Raw genomic sequence first — 17,650 nt, 5'->3', positions numbered from 1 at the left:
TAATTTGTGGATTTTTATTTTGTGGTTCTCTATTATTTGTGGATGACAGCCTGGATGTACCCAAGAATGTCTGCTGGTAGTTTTAAAGTTGCCGGCATTTTCGCGGCCGGGACAGGGAACCATTCGTTCTAGAGACAGTAATTTCCTTTACCTGTATTGTATACAGTATATGTGTGTGTGTAGACACACACACACACATATACTGTACAGTATACTTTGTCCACAAGTATAAATGTTATTCTCGGATTTGGCGATTCGCGGCTATTTTGAGAACCTAATCCCCAAGAATTTGAAGGGCCTACTGTACTGTATCTTAATACTAACAGGTATGTAGTGGGTTTGTATTGAAAATAGTAATTTATAAATTATCTTAATATTTTTGTAATAAAATATGGTGGAGGGGAAAATATTAAGTGTCCATACATAACATAATCTGTGGTGTAGCTGTATGCTTCATACCTGTGTGTGATATTGTAGATGTAAAAATTGCTTGCCTATACTGCATTTTCCTTTTTAATGGGATACCAAAAGTTTGTAAATAGAGAAATACTGTACCTATAGTGTACTTATGTGTTGAATATTTTAATTCTTATTCAGGTGATACTTTATTTTTTATTTGTGGCTAAAATTGGATTTTAGATACTTCTTTAAGATGAGCTTTTTGTGTCTCGTTCATTTTCTTATGAGATAACAATCATGCTGCAGTGTGTTATGTGTGGAACATGTTGTGAACTCTACTCGTATTTTAGTACAGTATACCATCAGTATATTTTTTGCTGGGGTGCAGGGCTGTTTTTACTCTTTTCATTCTTTTACTTGAATTTTCCCTTTGATGTATTCATCATTTTAATTCAATTCATTTTTATGGGAATTAAGTGGCATTAACTTGATAGCTGATTAACCATTGTGTTTATTATGTGGTTGACACAGAAAAAGTCAATGCTTTATATTTCAAGCTCATAGGTTGACATGATATACAGTATTTCCTGGCTTGTTCATTTTGCTATTAAAAGTGTTTGGTACAATTAATCACCCTTTATGTATTTAAAATCATCAGTTAATCCTGGCATGCTGTAATCCTCAGGTATGTCAATGAACGACAGACAAATGGATCAAAGATCAATGTATTTTACTCCACTCCGTCGTGTTATCTGAAGGCTCTACATGATGCTAACATTACATGGCCAACCAAGACTGATGATTTCTTCCCATATGCCTCTGGTAATCACTCCTATTGGACTGGTTACTTCACCTCTAGACCAGCACTTAAAGGCTATGTCAGGAAGACCAACAACTTCTTGCAGGTAACATTACTAAAAAGCTTCATCAGGCAGTTGCATTCAGTAATTGAGAAACTTAAGTGGAAAATTAATGTTTCCACAAACAAGTACTACTACTACAACTACTACTAATAATAATACTTTTTTTTTACGTTTCCTCCAGCTTCCCCCAAAGGCCACACCTTCGCTGCCATTTTATTGCCTTAAAATTAAATATCCTAATGCAAAAGTAACTTCCCTAGCTATGTTGAGTTAGTTAAGCTACAAATCTATGCAGCATTCAGTAACTATTGCCTCATAGTCAATATCTGCGACTGTTGTTGGCTTTGGGGCTGAAGATCTCATTCCCCTCAGGCAAAGCAATGCAGACCTAAGCAGAGAGAAAGACAGTCGACATCTCAACCAGGTTGCAACGTGGCTTCTGGGCTGCTGCTTCTGTTCAGACAACACCTCCACCCGTCTTGCGTACAAGCCTCTTGCACTTTGTCCCATCCCGCCAAAGGTTGTGAACACCAGAGAAGTGAAGGTGCCATGATCCACATTCTGAATTCTCTCGCCATATGCTTTAATCTTGTCGTTCTCGTTCCTTTTGTGTGTAGCCTCAAGAGACAAGTTACGGTGATATGTGGTCGAATATCCTGACATCAAACAAGGCTCGCTCTCCCATTGTCCAGAATCCTTGAACACTGATGTCCACACGGGCTTCATTAGATGCGTTGGAAGTCCTGTGATGGAGGTTCTCATCATCCAATGGAAGGAGGGTCATTTCCACCGTGGCATCGTGGCAGATTTCTTTCAGTAAATTTACTGAAGCTCCCTTGTGTGGTCAATGTCATAGGATGAGGCACACACCCATTGGGAGGACCAACCTTCTACTAGCCAAACATACCTTAGAGCAATGGCATCTGTGAATTCTTGTTTATTAAGGCTGAAACCTTTTGCCCTTATCGGTAACGTTGTTAGCCAGTTCAAGGCACCAACCTCCTGCGCTAAAGCTACTTTTTTTTTCCAATTTCTCTGGCAATTTCAGCACCAGTTGTTGCAGTTTATCACTTTGGGTGTGCTGTCGTTCTGTCGTAATGGACCATCGAATCTTGTTTAATTCATTGGTATCCACTGCACTTGTTGCATTCTGAGCTATTATGTGCTCAGTGAGGGCTGCCATGAGCTTGACTGAGTTCTGAACTTCTGATGTTCGGTGGCAGCAAGCTCCTCTGAATTGGTCATTTCTATTCCTCCCAGTCTCGGTGGTAATGCAAGGAGTTTCTCTGGTGGGGTTACTTGAAAGTGTTTCACTAATTTGGGAGTAAAAATCACTCTGATGGCTTCTTCCAGAGGGTTGAGGAGGTGTCCGTTGTAATTCCAGCGATGCTTGACTCCATGGGTGAGTGCTGCAAAAGCCGCATGTGGCTACGTTTTAGCGATATCAAACAGAGCTTGGATTTCCTTCACCCATTCATTCACCTTTCCTGTTACGTACTCGGTCTTGAAATTTTGGCTGTCCTTAGTTATTTTGACCTCACTTCCCATTGAACACCTGCTTTGCCCATTCATAGTGTGCTGGTTTCACAATGAGGAAGGACTTGCTGGCATTTGGATAGTACCCTATTTGTGGACCACGTGATGTTACCAGGTCCCACCACTTTTTGATGTCCTCCACATTTTTCTGCTCCTATAAGGTCATCAGCGTATGCCACTTGTTTGACCTTGGTTGTTTCATAGTTTGTGTGTTGTAGCACGGATAGACCTATTGCATACATTGCCATGAGGGGGAAGCGGCACAGTCACATTCCAATGGACCCTACCCCCTCTTCCTCCCTACCTCACAGCATTCGTTATACGTAAACTTCTAATTGTGTTAGAGATGAATTTGATACCATAATGATCCTGAATAAATTCTCTATGAGATGTTTCCAATATGATGCACTTAAAGAAAATATTTTGATATGATATGATGATACCAGAGTCAATAAAATCAGTTATAATTTAGTTAGACACCATTTTTTATCACAATAATCCTTATTACTTAATCTAAAAGCTTGGTTAAATAAATACCATATACATAGTACTATACTGTATTGTATATGAAGGGTACATGTATTAATAAACACAGATTATTACAGTAACTAAATGATAAAAAACAAATAAATAATAATGTATCATGAATGAGGCAGTACAGTATGTGCTGTAGTTGGTGATAAATGCTCTATAATCCCCCACAGCTTCTCCATCCCTCTCTTGAAGTTGACTGGTCTCTCGATAGAGGGATTGATGTCGAAAAATTAGTCCGCGGTTAATCTACAAGACAACAATCCCCTATTGAGGTTTGTGACGGTTAAGATGGGCACCTCCTCCACTACACCTTCTTCTTCCTCCTCATCCTCAAGACGCTGCTTCTCGACAAGCTTGGCCAGCTCTTCCTCAGTCAGCTCTTTCCCAGCATGACCCAGGAGCCCCTCTTGCACCTTTTCCTCCTGAAGGTCATTGAACCCCTCACCTCCCACTTGACGGGCAAGCTGGACGATGTGCTGCACATCCTGGTCGACTGTGGGAAAGCCAGCAAAGTTGTTCGCCACCTTTGGCCACAAGGCCCTCCAGCAGGAGTTAACACAGAGGGCTGTCAGGTCATCATGGCACTGCTTGATGAAGGAGATCCAGTCTGCGATGGAGAACTTCTTCCACATTCCCCACACTGACTCAGCACCATCCTGTTTGTTGTCGTCCAAGGCCTGCCATATCCTGCTGAAGGTGTGGGCCATGTACTTGGCCTTGAAGACAGTGATAACTCCCTGGTGGTGTGGTTGGACCAATGATGTTGTGTTCTTGGGCAGAAAGATCACCTCAACATTTTTGTTTACAACCTTGAGAGCCTCAGGGTGGCCAGGGCAGTTGTCAATCACGAGAAGGACCTTAAACTTCAGGCCTTTCTCCTGCAGGTAATCCTTGACCTCCCTCACAAAACAATTGTGAAACCAGTCGGTAAATAACACTGCCGTCATCCAGGCTTTCTTGTTGTGGCGGTAGAAAACTGGGAGGAGGTGCATGTCTTTGTTCTTGAGTGCACACGAACGCTGGGCACGGTACAGCAGCATGGGCTTGATCATGTGTCCTGCAGCGTCGCCACGTAGCAGGAGAGAGACACAATCTTTGGCCACCTTATATCCTGGCTGGCATCTTCTTCCACCACAAGCCAGTTTCGTCATCATTAAAAACCTGCTCCGGCTTGTAGCCTTTCTCCCAGATAATCTCAGCAAAGATTGCAGGATACTCTCTTGCTGCTACATTGTCTGCCGAGGCTGACTCACCAGTGATCCTCAAGTTGTGCAGGTTGTAGCACTTCTTGAAGTTCTCAAACCACCCCTTACTGGCATTAAAACCTTTCTTTGAGTTATCACCAGAACCACCAGCACTAGCATCACCTTCACCACCTTCCTCGGCATGGAATCGGTCATACAGGACCTTGGCTTTGTCACAGATAATTTTCTGGCTGAGGGGGATGTGGTACCAGTCAAAGCCCTCAATCTTCACCATAGCTGTATCCCTCACATTAGCAGCTACCTTGGTAGAAGAGGGGGCACTTCGGGCAAAGGCATTATGAATCTACCTTTTTTTTCTTGATGTAGCGGACAGTTGATTCATTGATGCCATACTCCCAGCCACACGCGGCAAAGCTTTGGCCACTCCTTAGTTTGTCCAGCAGTTGTATCTTCTCCGCGAGGATCATGACCTTCTTTTCCCTCTTCACTTGTTTGAGCGTCTTCCCGCAGTTGGATGAAGGTGGTTGAGGGCGGTTGGGAGCCATCACAAGCACGAGAAGCACAGTTGTTATGAGAGCAGAGTAGCTCACGCGGGAGATGGACGAGTGTTTATCCCGGACTAGGGTGGAGCCAGCCTCCCGGGACAAGAGAGACACTTTGCGGGATGCCACAAAACTGTGAAAATGCTGGCAACTTTAAAACTACCTGCAGACATTCTTGGGTACATCTAGGATGTCACCTGCGAATAATCGAGGGCCACAACTTATAAGGGCATACTGTATATAAATACAGTATAGTCTGGGTTTACGTGGTTAATTAAATCCATGAAGGTCCGCGTATAAAGCGAAACGCATAAATAAAATAACAACATATGGGATTAATTGAAATAGAGACGGGGCCGACCGCCAGACTACCCGTTTTTTTGGCTATCGCTGACACAATACGTACATTGTAGTAAAAATAACATCTTAATTTTATGATGGTATGCACACACAATTAATATATAAGAGATATATCAATAATATTAGGGTTTTTTAACACTTACGTTAGTAGAAGAGATGGCTGGGTACACGGGGATGGGGGGTTGGTTCCGAGGCAGAGGGCAGATTATTGGCCCTCACCTGTATCTCTATCCACCACAGAGACTAGCAGGGCCTCTTTGTCAAACCCCTTGAAGTCCATATCCTCACTATCACTGACTTGGGCTGGCTGTGGTGGTTGGCGGGTGAAGAACTCTGTGATGCTTTGTTGACGGCTAGCATTGATGTGGTCGTGATACAGCTAAACATAGGGCTCCAGGGATTGTAACAGAAGGTTATTAGACACTTCGTAGCAATGATTGCCTGTGTCTTTGGCAAGGATGAACTTCAATCTCTCAGCTACCTCGATGATTTCCTTCACATCAGCATGTGTAGTTTCTGCTCTTGTTCTTCTGTAACACCTCGCTGATCACTGACGTCATCATCTTCCAACATCTCGTCTGCAGTCACCTCAGGTTGCCTGATTACCTCCAGGATGTCATCGTTGGTGGTCTCGGGGAAGCCTGCAGCTCTAACACTTTGTGCAGCCTCTCTTGCATTCTCCAATGCCACAGCAACAGACTGAGCCTCGCCAGCCACCGCTTGCCTCTGCCTCCCACCTGGGATACCTCATAGCTTAAGGCGCGTCGCACCTTCTTGGGCTTGGAGCGGCTTAGGCCAGGTAGTTCAGGGTTTCTCAGGGGTGGTGGGGGACCAGCGGAAGCCATTGTGTAGAAAGAAAAAACATAATCGGTTCCTGGGCATGAGTGAGTATACGTGGGGACAGTAAGACTGGCGCGGCCGGGGTCATGAGCGCTGGTGGCAGGGCGAGCAAGGTTAAATAGACCAATCACAGCGAGCGGCGGAGGGGGTGCGTGGGTGGTAAGGATATGTGGCCCAATCACAGTCCGCGACGTCATCGGCACGAGTCTGACGTCAGCGCCCAGCACCTTGCCTGCCGCTTGGCGCGTCTATGTTGGCATTTACCGCGTAAATAATAATTATCGGGTCTGGACAGGTGCCGCGTAAATGGCCGTCCGCGTATAAAATATCCGCGTAAACCGAGACTATACTGTATATTGATTGATTGATAAATGTTGCACATTTGGAAGGATATATCTAATCTACAAGGGTACTATTCAATTGAAATTCATTGTACAGAACTTCTACCTACCAAAAAATTAAATAAAAAATCCACGGACTAGCATTCTGTGGAACTCCCTATCTCTGTTTTTCTTATAGCATATAACCTCAGTTCAAATCATCCTGCTTCAAATATCTTAATAGTATTTGATAAGGGGATGCTTTGGTGAATAGACGTGACAGTTATACTTGTCTAGTCTCTTTCTACACTTGTTATCCCTTTAATAATGAATAGGATAAATAAATGTCAGTAAGAAAATAATGCTGACTTGACTCAAAATGTGCTGTAAATGAAGAAGTGGTAGCCTTGTATAGATGTCTACGTTGGGTTTTATATCATGACAGTAAAATCTTACCATGTTTATGATAATGTACTCTGTGCAGTATAGTACTTACTATATGAATTACATGTAATGGGGATGCAAATTAGTGATGCTGGGATGTTCTGTTAAAGTGATGTTAAATGTAAATATGAAATTTGAGTTAGGAAATATGTTGTTTTGGAGAAACTTCCATCTAATAATATCCCATAATTATTCACCTATTTGATGCAAATCAAATTTGAATAAATTAAATACAGAGTGTTATGATAAATACCTGTCATAGCTTGTTATAACCCCAGGCTGTAAAACAAGTCTCAGCGATGCTGGGACTAGGTCAGGACCCTCGGCTGGAACGATTGAAGGAGGCAATGGGAGTTTTGCAACATCATGATGCTGTTTCAGGCACTGCGAAGCAACATGTCACTAACGATTATGCAGAGAGGCTAGCTCAAGGGGTTGCTGAATCCTTTGAGTTGGTAGCAGAAGCTTATAGGTGAGTAGAGAAGTGAATTAGTAAACAATTAATAAGTGGAAGAAGTTTTCAAGCAGTGGATGCAGCTGTAGGAAGTAAGAGGGAGGCATATTGTGCTCCTCTCATTTATTGTTGTTGTCCTCAACTATTCTTGTACATGTATTAATTTTTTTTTTGTACATACTCATGCACTTATCTATATTAATGGCATAAAACCTAGGTGATTTGGAGGCTAAGTCTATTGTCTGTTCACTGTGCACAGCTGCAGTTTTGAAGAAAGAGAGCAGAAATTTAGCATGGTGATATGCATTAGCCGTAGAAGGTGGAATTTTGGGAAGTTGGCCTTTGTGAGGTGGGGTGCCGGGAGCGATTCAATACGATTACCTATCCTACCTCATCAACACCCCCTACTGACCAGCTAGTCATAGAAATCTCCCACCTGCACTAGCACTTAATAAAAAAATCCTAAGAAACCCAATGATTTCCAACAGCTTAAAGATTTATGAAATGTGGCTGTGAGATATCACAATTGCAGGTGACAACCAGTAAATATTCATAAAACATTAACACTGTATTACTGTTAAAATTAATTATCTTTTCAGTAAACTACAGCCAGATATTTCAGGTGTGGAAGAAACTGTAGAGCCAGTCTTTTGTCCTCTCCTTAATGTGTCTTCCTGTCCAGTTTCGGAGACATCCTCAGCCTTTGTTGTGACTGTTTACAACCCTCTGGCCAGGCCACGTCAGTATTACGTGAGAATACCTGTTCCAGAAGGTGTTGGATACAAGGTGACAGATTATAAAGGTTAGTAATATTTTACCTTAACTTTCAGTGAGAGCATACAGTATGTCTTGAGAGATTTAAGTACAGGCATTGACCATTATACGATGGGGATAGAGACTTTGAAAAGCCATCGTATGTTGACCGATTGTATGCTGATATTAATAGCTTGTGGGGGAAAATAGTTTCCTTTCCTGAGACCTCTAAGAGCCAAAGTTAGCACTTGTGAGGTTACTTTTCAACTTGTAATTTTGGGTAGACTTTTTTCTTTTTCTTTTTTTACTGTTACATGCACACACAATCTTATATATAGAATGTGAAAAAGAAAATAATTATCATTAGGTCAAAACCATAAAGGGAATACTGTACTGTACTGGTAAACATTTCTTTGTGCCAGCCATGGGGATCCATAGGACTTTTTCCAGGGGCTGCAAGAAAGTGAGACATACGGCATTTTTTTTTTTTTTTTTTAAACAGGATTAGCCTACCGGGGCACAGGTCAATCTCTCATCAGGGCCTAGGGGAGAAAATATAATAACAATAATAATAATTAATACCAACTAACAAAAAAATATTAATGCAAATTTTAAATTAGCCATTTTTTCTAAAGACCAGTTTTTGTGATATAGTCCAGAATGCGACGTCTTGCTTTATACTGTACCTAGGTATGTAAATGCCTAGCATTAACTCGCCAGGCCAACATACAGGCAATTAAAACATCTAATAATTACTTAATACGTAATATTAGGAGGACACGTCACTACCTGGCATTTAATTGTAATTCTCAAAAACCCCTCCCGTACCCTCCATCACATGCATTGCTACCATCATCTCTTGCCCCAGAGTGAGCAGTAAACAAATGTCAACTATCGAGGGGTGGAGATGGGTGGGATGTCGACGTCCCATTCTGGACTTTATCACAAAAACTGTTTAAAAAAAAAAGGCTTTTTGTTAAATCCAGAATGAGACATCCAGCTTTGATTACCCGAGCAGGAGGTGGAGAGGGAGGTGACATTGCGTATAAGGCTGCGCTAGCTTAGGTCCAGATTATAATTATAAACTTTTTGGAATATTTTCCAATATTAGTAACATTTACTAGAAGGTAAGGTGTTAATTTACATATCCCAATAAGGATACTCACTTTATTCTGATGAGGAAGAAGAAGGTCCTGGTTGTGGAGATTAACTAGGTGGGGGAGGGGACCCCAGTACCACCACATGTGAAGCATCTTTCAGAGATAGATGAAGATAGCTGTTTTGAAAGGTTTTTGAAGATTTCCAAAAGCCCACTTCTTTGATCTGACTGAGTCTCATATGCCACAGAAAGGTCACAGACCCTGCATATTTCCTGGTGTCATGTGCCAAAAATTTCTTGCCAGGGTCTACTTGACTCACTAACGGAGATAAATATTTTGTCATTTGACTAGGAGACATTTTCTTACCATCTTGTGATAAGAATACATAGGGGCCTTGATTAGGGAATCTGGTTAACCATTCTTGAAGATTCCTAACTGGGCACAATATAGGAGGAACCCTTGTCTTATCCATTAGCCATTTTATCCTGATAGGTTGAGCTTGAAAATCCCCCCTTTCATTTTTTCTTAGGATCTCCATAGGAAAAAGGGTGACATCCTCCTCAGAAAATACCAATAATGATGGATTATTGGAAATTGAAACCAGCTCACTGATTCTCATACCTATTGCTAGAAGGAAGGCTGCCTTCTGGAGCAATCTGTCCTGGTTTAGATTTATATTGTATTTACAGTAGACCCCATAAGAAATTTAGTAACTTTTTCTAGAGACCAAGGTGGGATTTCTCTTCGGCCATGGGGTCTCTGAATGAAAAAGGACGATCTGAGCATTTGATAAATTCTTGGGCTCAAAGTAATATTATGACCCCATGCCAGAGGGTCAACCAGTGCTGATTTATAAGATGCAATTGTCGATCCTTGAAGGCCCTTAACTCTTCGATCCTTGAAGGCCCTTAACTCTAAACAGAAAATCTAAAAATTCTAACACAACTGTTTCCGACAATGTGATTGGAGTCGTTAACCTGATAAATTATTGAAAAAGTGTCCAAGCTTTCTCATATTGAATAGAAGTTTGGGGTCTATGACCTGCTATCACTTGGTTAACTATATTGGAATTATCCAACAATCTATTTAAACATCTATTCAGAAACTCCAAGCGTGAAGTGCCAAGGATATCTCGAACTGTGGGTGCAGTACCTGGTCTGGACATCCTTGTTGCAATTGTAGTGGGTGCGGGCACCATTCCAACAGATCGAGACACCACGGTTGTAGGATCCAATATGGTCCAATTAAGAGGACCTTTCCTTGGAAGGATCTGTGTTTGTGAGCCACTTTGGGTAACATTTTCACAGGTGGGAACAGATAAATTGAATTCCAACTGTTCCAATCTATGAGTAGAGCATTTCCTAAAAGATTCGATCGTTCCAGAGATGCATAAATTGGCATCTTGTGATTGTTTTGTGAGGAAACGAGATCTATTTGTTGAGTCCCAAACCTCCTCACTAGACTCTTGAACTTTGATATCTTTCGGGACCATTCTGTTTCCGTCGATACTGGCCTGAGATGGACAACGCATCTGCACAATTGTTTTGTACTTCCTTTGTGTGAGTTGCTTTGAGGTAAAGTGTTTGTGTTACACAAACATTGAAAAAAAATTTCTGTCAGTTTTAGAAGGGGCCAAGATCTGCTTGAGCCTTGATGATTGAGACAAAACTCTGCCGCTCTGTTATCCATGGCAAACAGAATCGTCATATTTTTTAAATTTAGGTTTTCCAACAAAAAGAATAGGACTACTGCTAATTCTTTTACATTTATGTGTTTGTCCCAAAGGGAGTTGCTCCACTTCCCTTGATGGAACTCTCCTTTTGAGGAATAGTATCCCCATTTTATTTTGGACATGTCAGTACAAACGACTACCGTAAGTCTGTTTGAGGGGGAACCCAGGGAGATGAACCGATTAGATTGTCCAAATTTGTCCACCACGACAGATGATTCTTGATCTGAATAGGGAGAGAAGAAGCAATATTTCTGTTTCTGTGAAGCAACTTCGAGCCCAGACGAGTTAGTTGCTTTTTCCTTAACTTGCCCAAAGGAACTATTGTACTGTGGTGGCAAAATTCAACAGACCCAGTAGTTTTTCCCAATCGTGCCAAGAAACCTCTTGCTTTACACAAAAGGCTTCTACTTGGTTTATCACATCTGTTACTTTTGCTTCTGGTCAACTTACTAACTGCTGATTGGTATCTCAATGGAGACCTAACCAATCCAATTTCTGACATGGTATGAGATTTGATTTGACCTGGTTTATCTTTAATCCTAGGTTTTGAAATAGTACTCGTGTACGTTGGGTCTCCCTTTGACAATCTTCGAAAGAGTTTCCCACTATCAGCCAATCGTCTAGATAAGCAAAAGTTCTTATGCCCTCCTTCGCAAGGATCTCTTTGGGGATGTTTGCCAGTTTTATAAACATTTTTGGCGCAATTGTCAGGCCGAATGGCATCACTGTGAATTGATAACTTACATCCCCCACTGCGAACACTAGAAACTTTCTGTACCTGGTAGCAACAGGCACGTGTCTTCATTCAGCAACCACTGGGTCTTTTCTTACATTTCCACCATAACTTGGTTTTACAACTGACATGCTTGGTATACATGAATGCATCGTAGCAGATTTAAGCATGCTTATAACTGTCAATAATTTTCATGACAGTAGACATAAATAAAAAAAATTCCCCAACGATACCAAGCTCAGAGCTTTCCGCTACATTTGTCTTGTTTTTATTATCCTTTATGATTAACAATATGTATTAATTAATATTTTGTACAGTAAACCCTCGCACTTCCGGACAGTTAGGGGGATAGGGTGTCCGGATGAACTGGGGGACGAATCTGCGTTAACGATAATCATAATATTGGAATAATATAAAAGGCACCAAACTGTATTTTGCGGCATATAAGATGCATCCCACATTTTATCAGGGAGGATTTAAGAGAAAACTTGTGCGTATTTTCCTCCTGTAGTCATAATTTTTTTTAAATAATATACACAGTACCAGGAAATGTAAGGAATAAATGAAAATAATACCAATGAATGGCACGAATTGGCAAAACTGTGAATAGAAACTTATACTACCTTAGTGCACTACTGTATACCTATACTTTGTATGAGAAACTTAAGTCACTATTGCTACTCTCCTTTGTATGTGGAAGTTTGGAGCTTCATGAAGTGTACTGTACAGTAGGATGAAATCTGGTTACTGAAGCATAGGGAGATCATGAGGAGCACTGTTGGAAGAAGGTGATGCAGTGGTGGTTTGTGGAGAGGCAGGTGGTGGAGAGGTGGGTGGTGGGGAAGTGGGTGGTGGGGAAGCAGGTGGTGGGGTGGCAGCTGACCGAGTAGGTAAGCTGGGTGAGCAGCTGGTTCTTTCTTGTAAAACATTGTGATTGGTCTGTTTCCTCTTTGCTTTGAGGTTTCTAAACATTTCATTCCACTAGCACCACTATCACTGACATTAGGCAGTCTTTTAGGGACCATTTCACAAGAAACATTAAAGTTTTGTGTCCAACACAGAGATGCTGCATCACAGGCAATGGTTGAGCGCAAACAAAGGGAGAGGAAACGCTATGGGCATATATGGGTGTCTCATTGTGCTGTGGGAGAGGTTCAGAAGCTAGCCACCATCTGCTTACCGCGAACAGTCGAAATCGCTAATCGCTAACCCATGAATAGCAAAGGTTTACTGTTTTTTTTTTATTACAAAGAGTAGCTTCTTTCAAATGTAAACCATCCTCTGGGCGACATGACACAGTTCAAACTGCTCAGCCTGGTAGTCACTGGGGGTGGGTAGAGCCTCCCATGCATCACACTTGGATCGCACATGTTACACCATTCAGAGATTGCATCATCATATCTTGGAATATTTCAAGTTATTGCACATCACATTTTCATAGCAGTGACAATGCAGGAAAAGTATTCGGGTAGCAAACATTGTAAATCGGATCTAAACCGTTGCATAGCTGTATTTGGTGTTAATTTCTGAACATTGTAAAACTGATCGATCGTATATCAATCAATCGTATAACGGTCAACACCTGTACGTACTGTACCATAGATAGATGATTGTATGGATATCCTTTTTACCATATCTGACAGTTTTGATGGTAACTAACATGTTATTGGGTACAGTAAACATACTGCACTTGATTTATTTTTTATTTATTTTTTTTCTCCCAAAATACTGTAAGCTCTCAACAGTTGAATACAAGTAAAAATCTTGAATGTTGATTATTTTGTGATTGTTTTCTGCTTTTATGGAGAGAGTTAAAATGTGAAAGTCTACTTTATCTGCTAATGAGAAGTGTTTTGACTGATGACTGAGCATATACATAAGCTACTTCGCACCAAAATATTTCCTTTCCAAAAGTGAAACATATTGGCAACTATAGTATTTCCACTCGAACCTGGCCCATAAGCCACGCCCCTATTCTATACTAATAGCTGATTGGTTCATAGAAAATTGAAACTAAATGTGTTCACAATTGGTAAACAGACCTGTTATTATCTAAAATAATGTTAAATATCTGGACTATCAAAATGCAAATGATTTCAAGGCATTAGAACTTCAGAGAGGATGTTAGAAAATTTTAGATATTTATCATAAAAGGTCGATATATATACGCTCTTATATACACGCTGTCCGGAGGGAGGTAAAACGCTCTGGGGAACCAATCAGCTGTTTGTAGCTATAGACGAGGGGCGTGGCTTACGTGCCAGGTTTGGGTGAAAAGGTATAAGACTTATCTTTCTTTGCTATCATTTATTAACTTTAGCAGCTTGGAGCAGAGGCGTTCCTCTTTACTTATAAAAATGCTTGTCTAAATATCATCATGAACATCTGCCTATCGAATGCAAGTATTATAAACATATTAGTTGTTAAAGGTTTTTGTTTGTTATTTGTTTTTGTGTTTCTTATATATGTGAGAGAATATTAGATAACAAAACTAGATTTATTAACACTGTGTGGAAGTGTTGGGTATGGAAAAAATATGATTAATTTAGTTTGTAGACAAGACAAAGGGATCTAGCAATTTATTCTTAGTACATAGATCAAGTCATGTAGCATGTATGTGGTGTTAATATATAATGACATTTGTTACTGTTCTGATAGGTGATGCTGTAGAAGTTCAACTGGTGCCTCTACCAGAGTCACTCTTGAATATCCCAGGCCGTAACTCAACAGCTAAACATGATTTAGTGTTCTTAGCAAAGGACATTCCTCCACTGGGCTTCCTACAATTCCATGTAAAAAAATCAGCAAACATACGCATCTACAAAGAGCAAATGTCAAGTGTTCATGTTCCAACTGGTAGTGGTGAAATGGAGCTTGTTGGTAAGGTGAGAATATCTTAAAATAATAACATTAAACGCCATCAAATGATGCTTGATAGGTTGACAAAGAAACAAACAGTTCAAAATATCTTTTTCTAAGTACAATACAGGTATGTGCAAAATGAATACAGTCTTATAGAATGAATGTGACCAATGATAAGTACTGGTACTACCAGTGGGAAGACAGAAGAACAAGTTTAACCAGCCTTAGAGTCAGTTAGTTACTGTTATCAGTAATTAACATTTTCAGGTTTTCCATAAGTTAATTTAGTTAATATGCTTGTAAAAGTTAATCACATGTAAGATAACTGTTCTGATTCTGCAAACTTTTTAATTATTTTTAAGAGTACTCTACTGTTGTTGTGTCCTCAGAATCTGGCACTAGGTGTAGATAAAGACACCGGTCTTCTGAAATCTATTGGTGTCGTCACTCCTAATGGTATAACAATGGTAAAGGTATGTACAAAAATTATCACGGTCAATTTTATGCTATTAGTAATTTTGGTTTCTGGAAGAAAAAATATTGAGGTAGGATAAGTTGTTAATAAAATGATTGAAAATATGTTGTTTTACTGTATGAAAATGTTTTCCATGCATGAAATCCATCCTTATTAATCACTGATTAGATAATTAAATGTCCTTAACATTTTCTTTTTTCAGATGTTAATTAAAGACCTAAAGATCATAATGACCTGAATAATTCATACTGCTGAAACACCAGGCCAAGCCCCTCTTTTGCCAGAGGGTCTTGATATGTTTAATGATAGGATACACAATCCCCATGGACTTATTTATTGCTGCAGTTAGTCTTGTCACTATAGAATCAGAGTTAATTTACTCCCCTTTTTCTCACTGGTTGTCTTAGGACCAGTGAGGCTTCAGGTTGGGGACAGTACCCACAGTAGACCCATAGTTTGAATCCCATCTGCTGTAGTAGAAAGATCAAATTTCTCTATTTTGAGTTCCCTCACAAGAAAGGATGAAGGGAAATCAGATAACTGATTTTTCCCTTAGACATAAAATTGGGTTACTGCTGGTTACTGCTTTATTTATCACTTACAGGTCATCTGTCAATGACTTATGGAGGAGGATGTGTTCGTAGAGGTTTCTTTTAACAGTCCAACTAAGAAATGTTTACCTCCAGCAGCAGAAGAAGGAACTAACATTTCATAGTTCCTATAGACTCACTGTCTGTGTTTGAGGGAACTTTTTTCAGTTACCTTGAAATGAAAACTAGCTGAGGTCCGTCCTCCTTAGTCCCGATTAAATTTGTCAGTCTTACCTTTTAGAAAACTAGGAAGTCCAAAGATAAGGCAAAACCCTCTTAATCATGTATTCTGGCCATGAGTGGTTTTAATTATAATTTAATTTTTTATTGATATAAATATATCTAAAGAAATTTAGCTTTAGAGGAATGGCAGATGACTAAGCAGTATTTAGGTAGGTTTAAATAGTTAGTACTGAAAAAATAAAAAAAAACCTTCCATGATGAAAATGATTTGCACATTGTTTTAAATTTAGGGTTTGATTTTACAATTTTGACCATTTTCCATATTTCAAGCTGAAAATTGTGTATATTTAGCTTAAAATTTTGAGGCTCGGTTCTCTACTAAGTACCTGTACTTATGAATAGGCCAAAGGTATCATGTGTATCATGTAATGATGCACACTGAACTTTGACATGCATCATAATATGATATACACTGGACCACTGTTTTTAAATTTGTCTGTATCGGTAGTGTATCCTACCATTAAACATGTACAGGTGAAAGCATTCTGACAATAGGTGACAGCCAAAGTGTTATTTAGCAGCATGGATCTGCTCAGTGTCCACTTCTATAGAACACTATTTGTGACTACTACAGTACTTGCCTATTTGTATGTGTGCATGCGTATTGTGAACTCTTTACTAACTGCACTTATTGGTGTGGGGTATTCAACTAAGGCAGAAGTGTAGCTATGTGCTAGGTTATTTCTCATACTGTGTTAAAGTTGTGACTAAGAAATAGCAGAAAACTACTAAAGTACTGTACATGAAAGTAAAGATATCTACACCGTAGTAGAATAGAAAATATTACATTATACAGTACTGTACTGTACATTACTAATTATGCATATAGCAAAAATATGAATTATTACATTTAAAAACTGTACTGTACAATACTGTATTTATACATTAAATAAAAGAATTGGATAGGAGCTGCTGTTCTGGTGTCGCATGACTAAATTCAACCAGTTATGCGTACCTATTCTTGTCCCAGACCCTTTCACTCACTCATGACCCTTTCCAGTCTTTTATAAAACATGTACCTTGGTAGTCAGATGGATAATATAAGGTGTGAATTTTGAAGAGTGTTTTGTTATGTTATTATAATGTATTTAGCTAATACATCGAATGAAATCCCAAAATATTAATGAAATTAAGTGTTTTAAAAGGTGACTAATATTAAGTGTTTGGATGATTTAGGTCAACCAAACGTTCCTAAGGTATGCTGGGATGAGTGGTAACAACCATAATGAAGATCATAGAGCATCAGGTGCTTATATCTTCCGTCCTAATGGCACTTCTGCACAAGAGATATCTGCTAAAGCCAACATCACAATTATAGAAGGTTGGTTCTTGTCCTTGTTAAATTTGTTTAAGACTTTTATCATTAATGTAGGTTAGAGTGAGAGTACAAGAGCATGGTCAGTTGTTCCTACAAGAAAAAGTAATGTTTATACTAGAGATCATAAAATTCCAAGTTCTGTTAGTAACCCCATTCATAGCTACTTTGTTTACATAGCAGCCATCACAACTAGAATAATGGTCTCAAAAAAGGTTATGGCTTGTTTAGTGCCAACAACCAGCATAACTAGTGGTAGTCAGAAGAAGGAAGTGATGGCTTGTTAAGGATCTTCCTTATCGGTTTTGATAATCTTGTTCAGGATTTTTTTAAACTTAAGCAATGTTCTG

General features: G+C 39.8%; 1 protein-coding gene across 2 annotated transcripts in view; it reads left to right on the top strand.

The window, feature by feature from the left end:
• LOC121877354 (lysosomal alpha-mannosidase-like) overlaps positions 1-17,650 on the top strand; it is a 73,845-nt gene that overhangs the window by 40,189 nt on the left and 16,006 nt on the right. For both annotated transcript variants that reach the window (XM_042383075.1, XM_042383074.1), the window contains exons 9-14: positions 1,085-1,304; positions 7,322-7,515; positions 8,097-8,299; positions 14,474-14,700; positions 15,067-15,150; positions 17,162-17,306. In XM_042383075.1, the coding sequence (XP_042239009.1) occupies positions 1,085-1,304; positions 7,322-7,515; positions 8,097-8,299; positions 14,474-14,700; positions 15,067-15,150; positions 17,162-17,306 (1,073 nt within the window). The remainder of the gene's footprint in view (positions 1-1,084; positions 1,305-7,321; positions 7,516-8,096; positions 8,300-14,473; positions 14,701-15,066; positions 15,151-17,161; positions 17,307-17,650) is intronic.

The sequence above is a fragment of the Homarus americanus genome, unplaced genomic scaffold (genome assembly GCF_018991925.1).
Source record: "Homarus americanus isolate GMGI-L3 unplaced genomic scaffold, GMGI_Hamer_2.0 scaffold367, whole genome shotgun sequence".
NCBI classification, from domain to species: Eukaryota; Metazoa; Arthropoda; class Malacostraca; order Decapoda; family Nephropidae; genus Homarus; species Homarus americanus.
The sequence above is the reverse complement of the archived record's forward strand: the minus strand, read 5'-3'. Positions and strand labels throughout refer to the sequence as shown.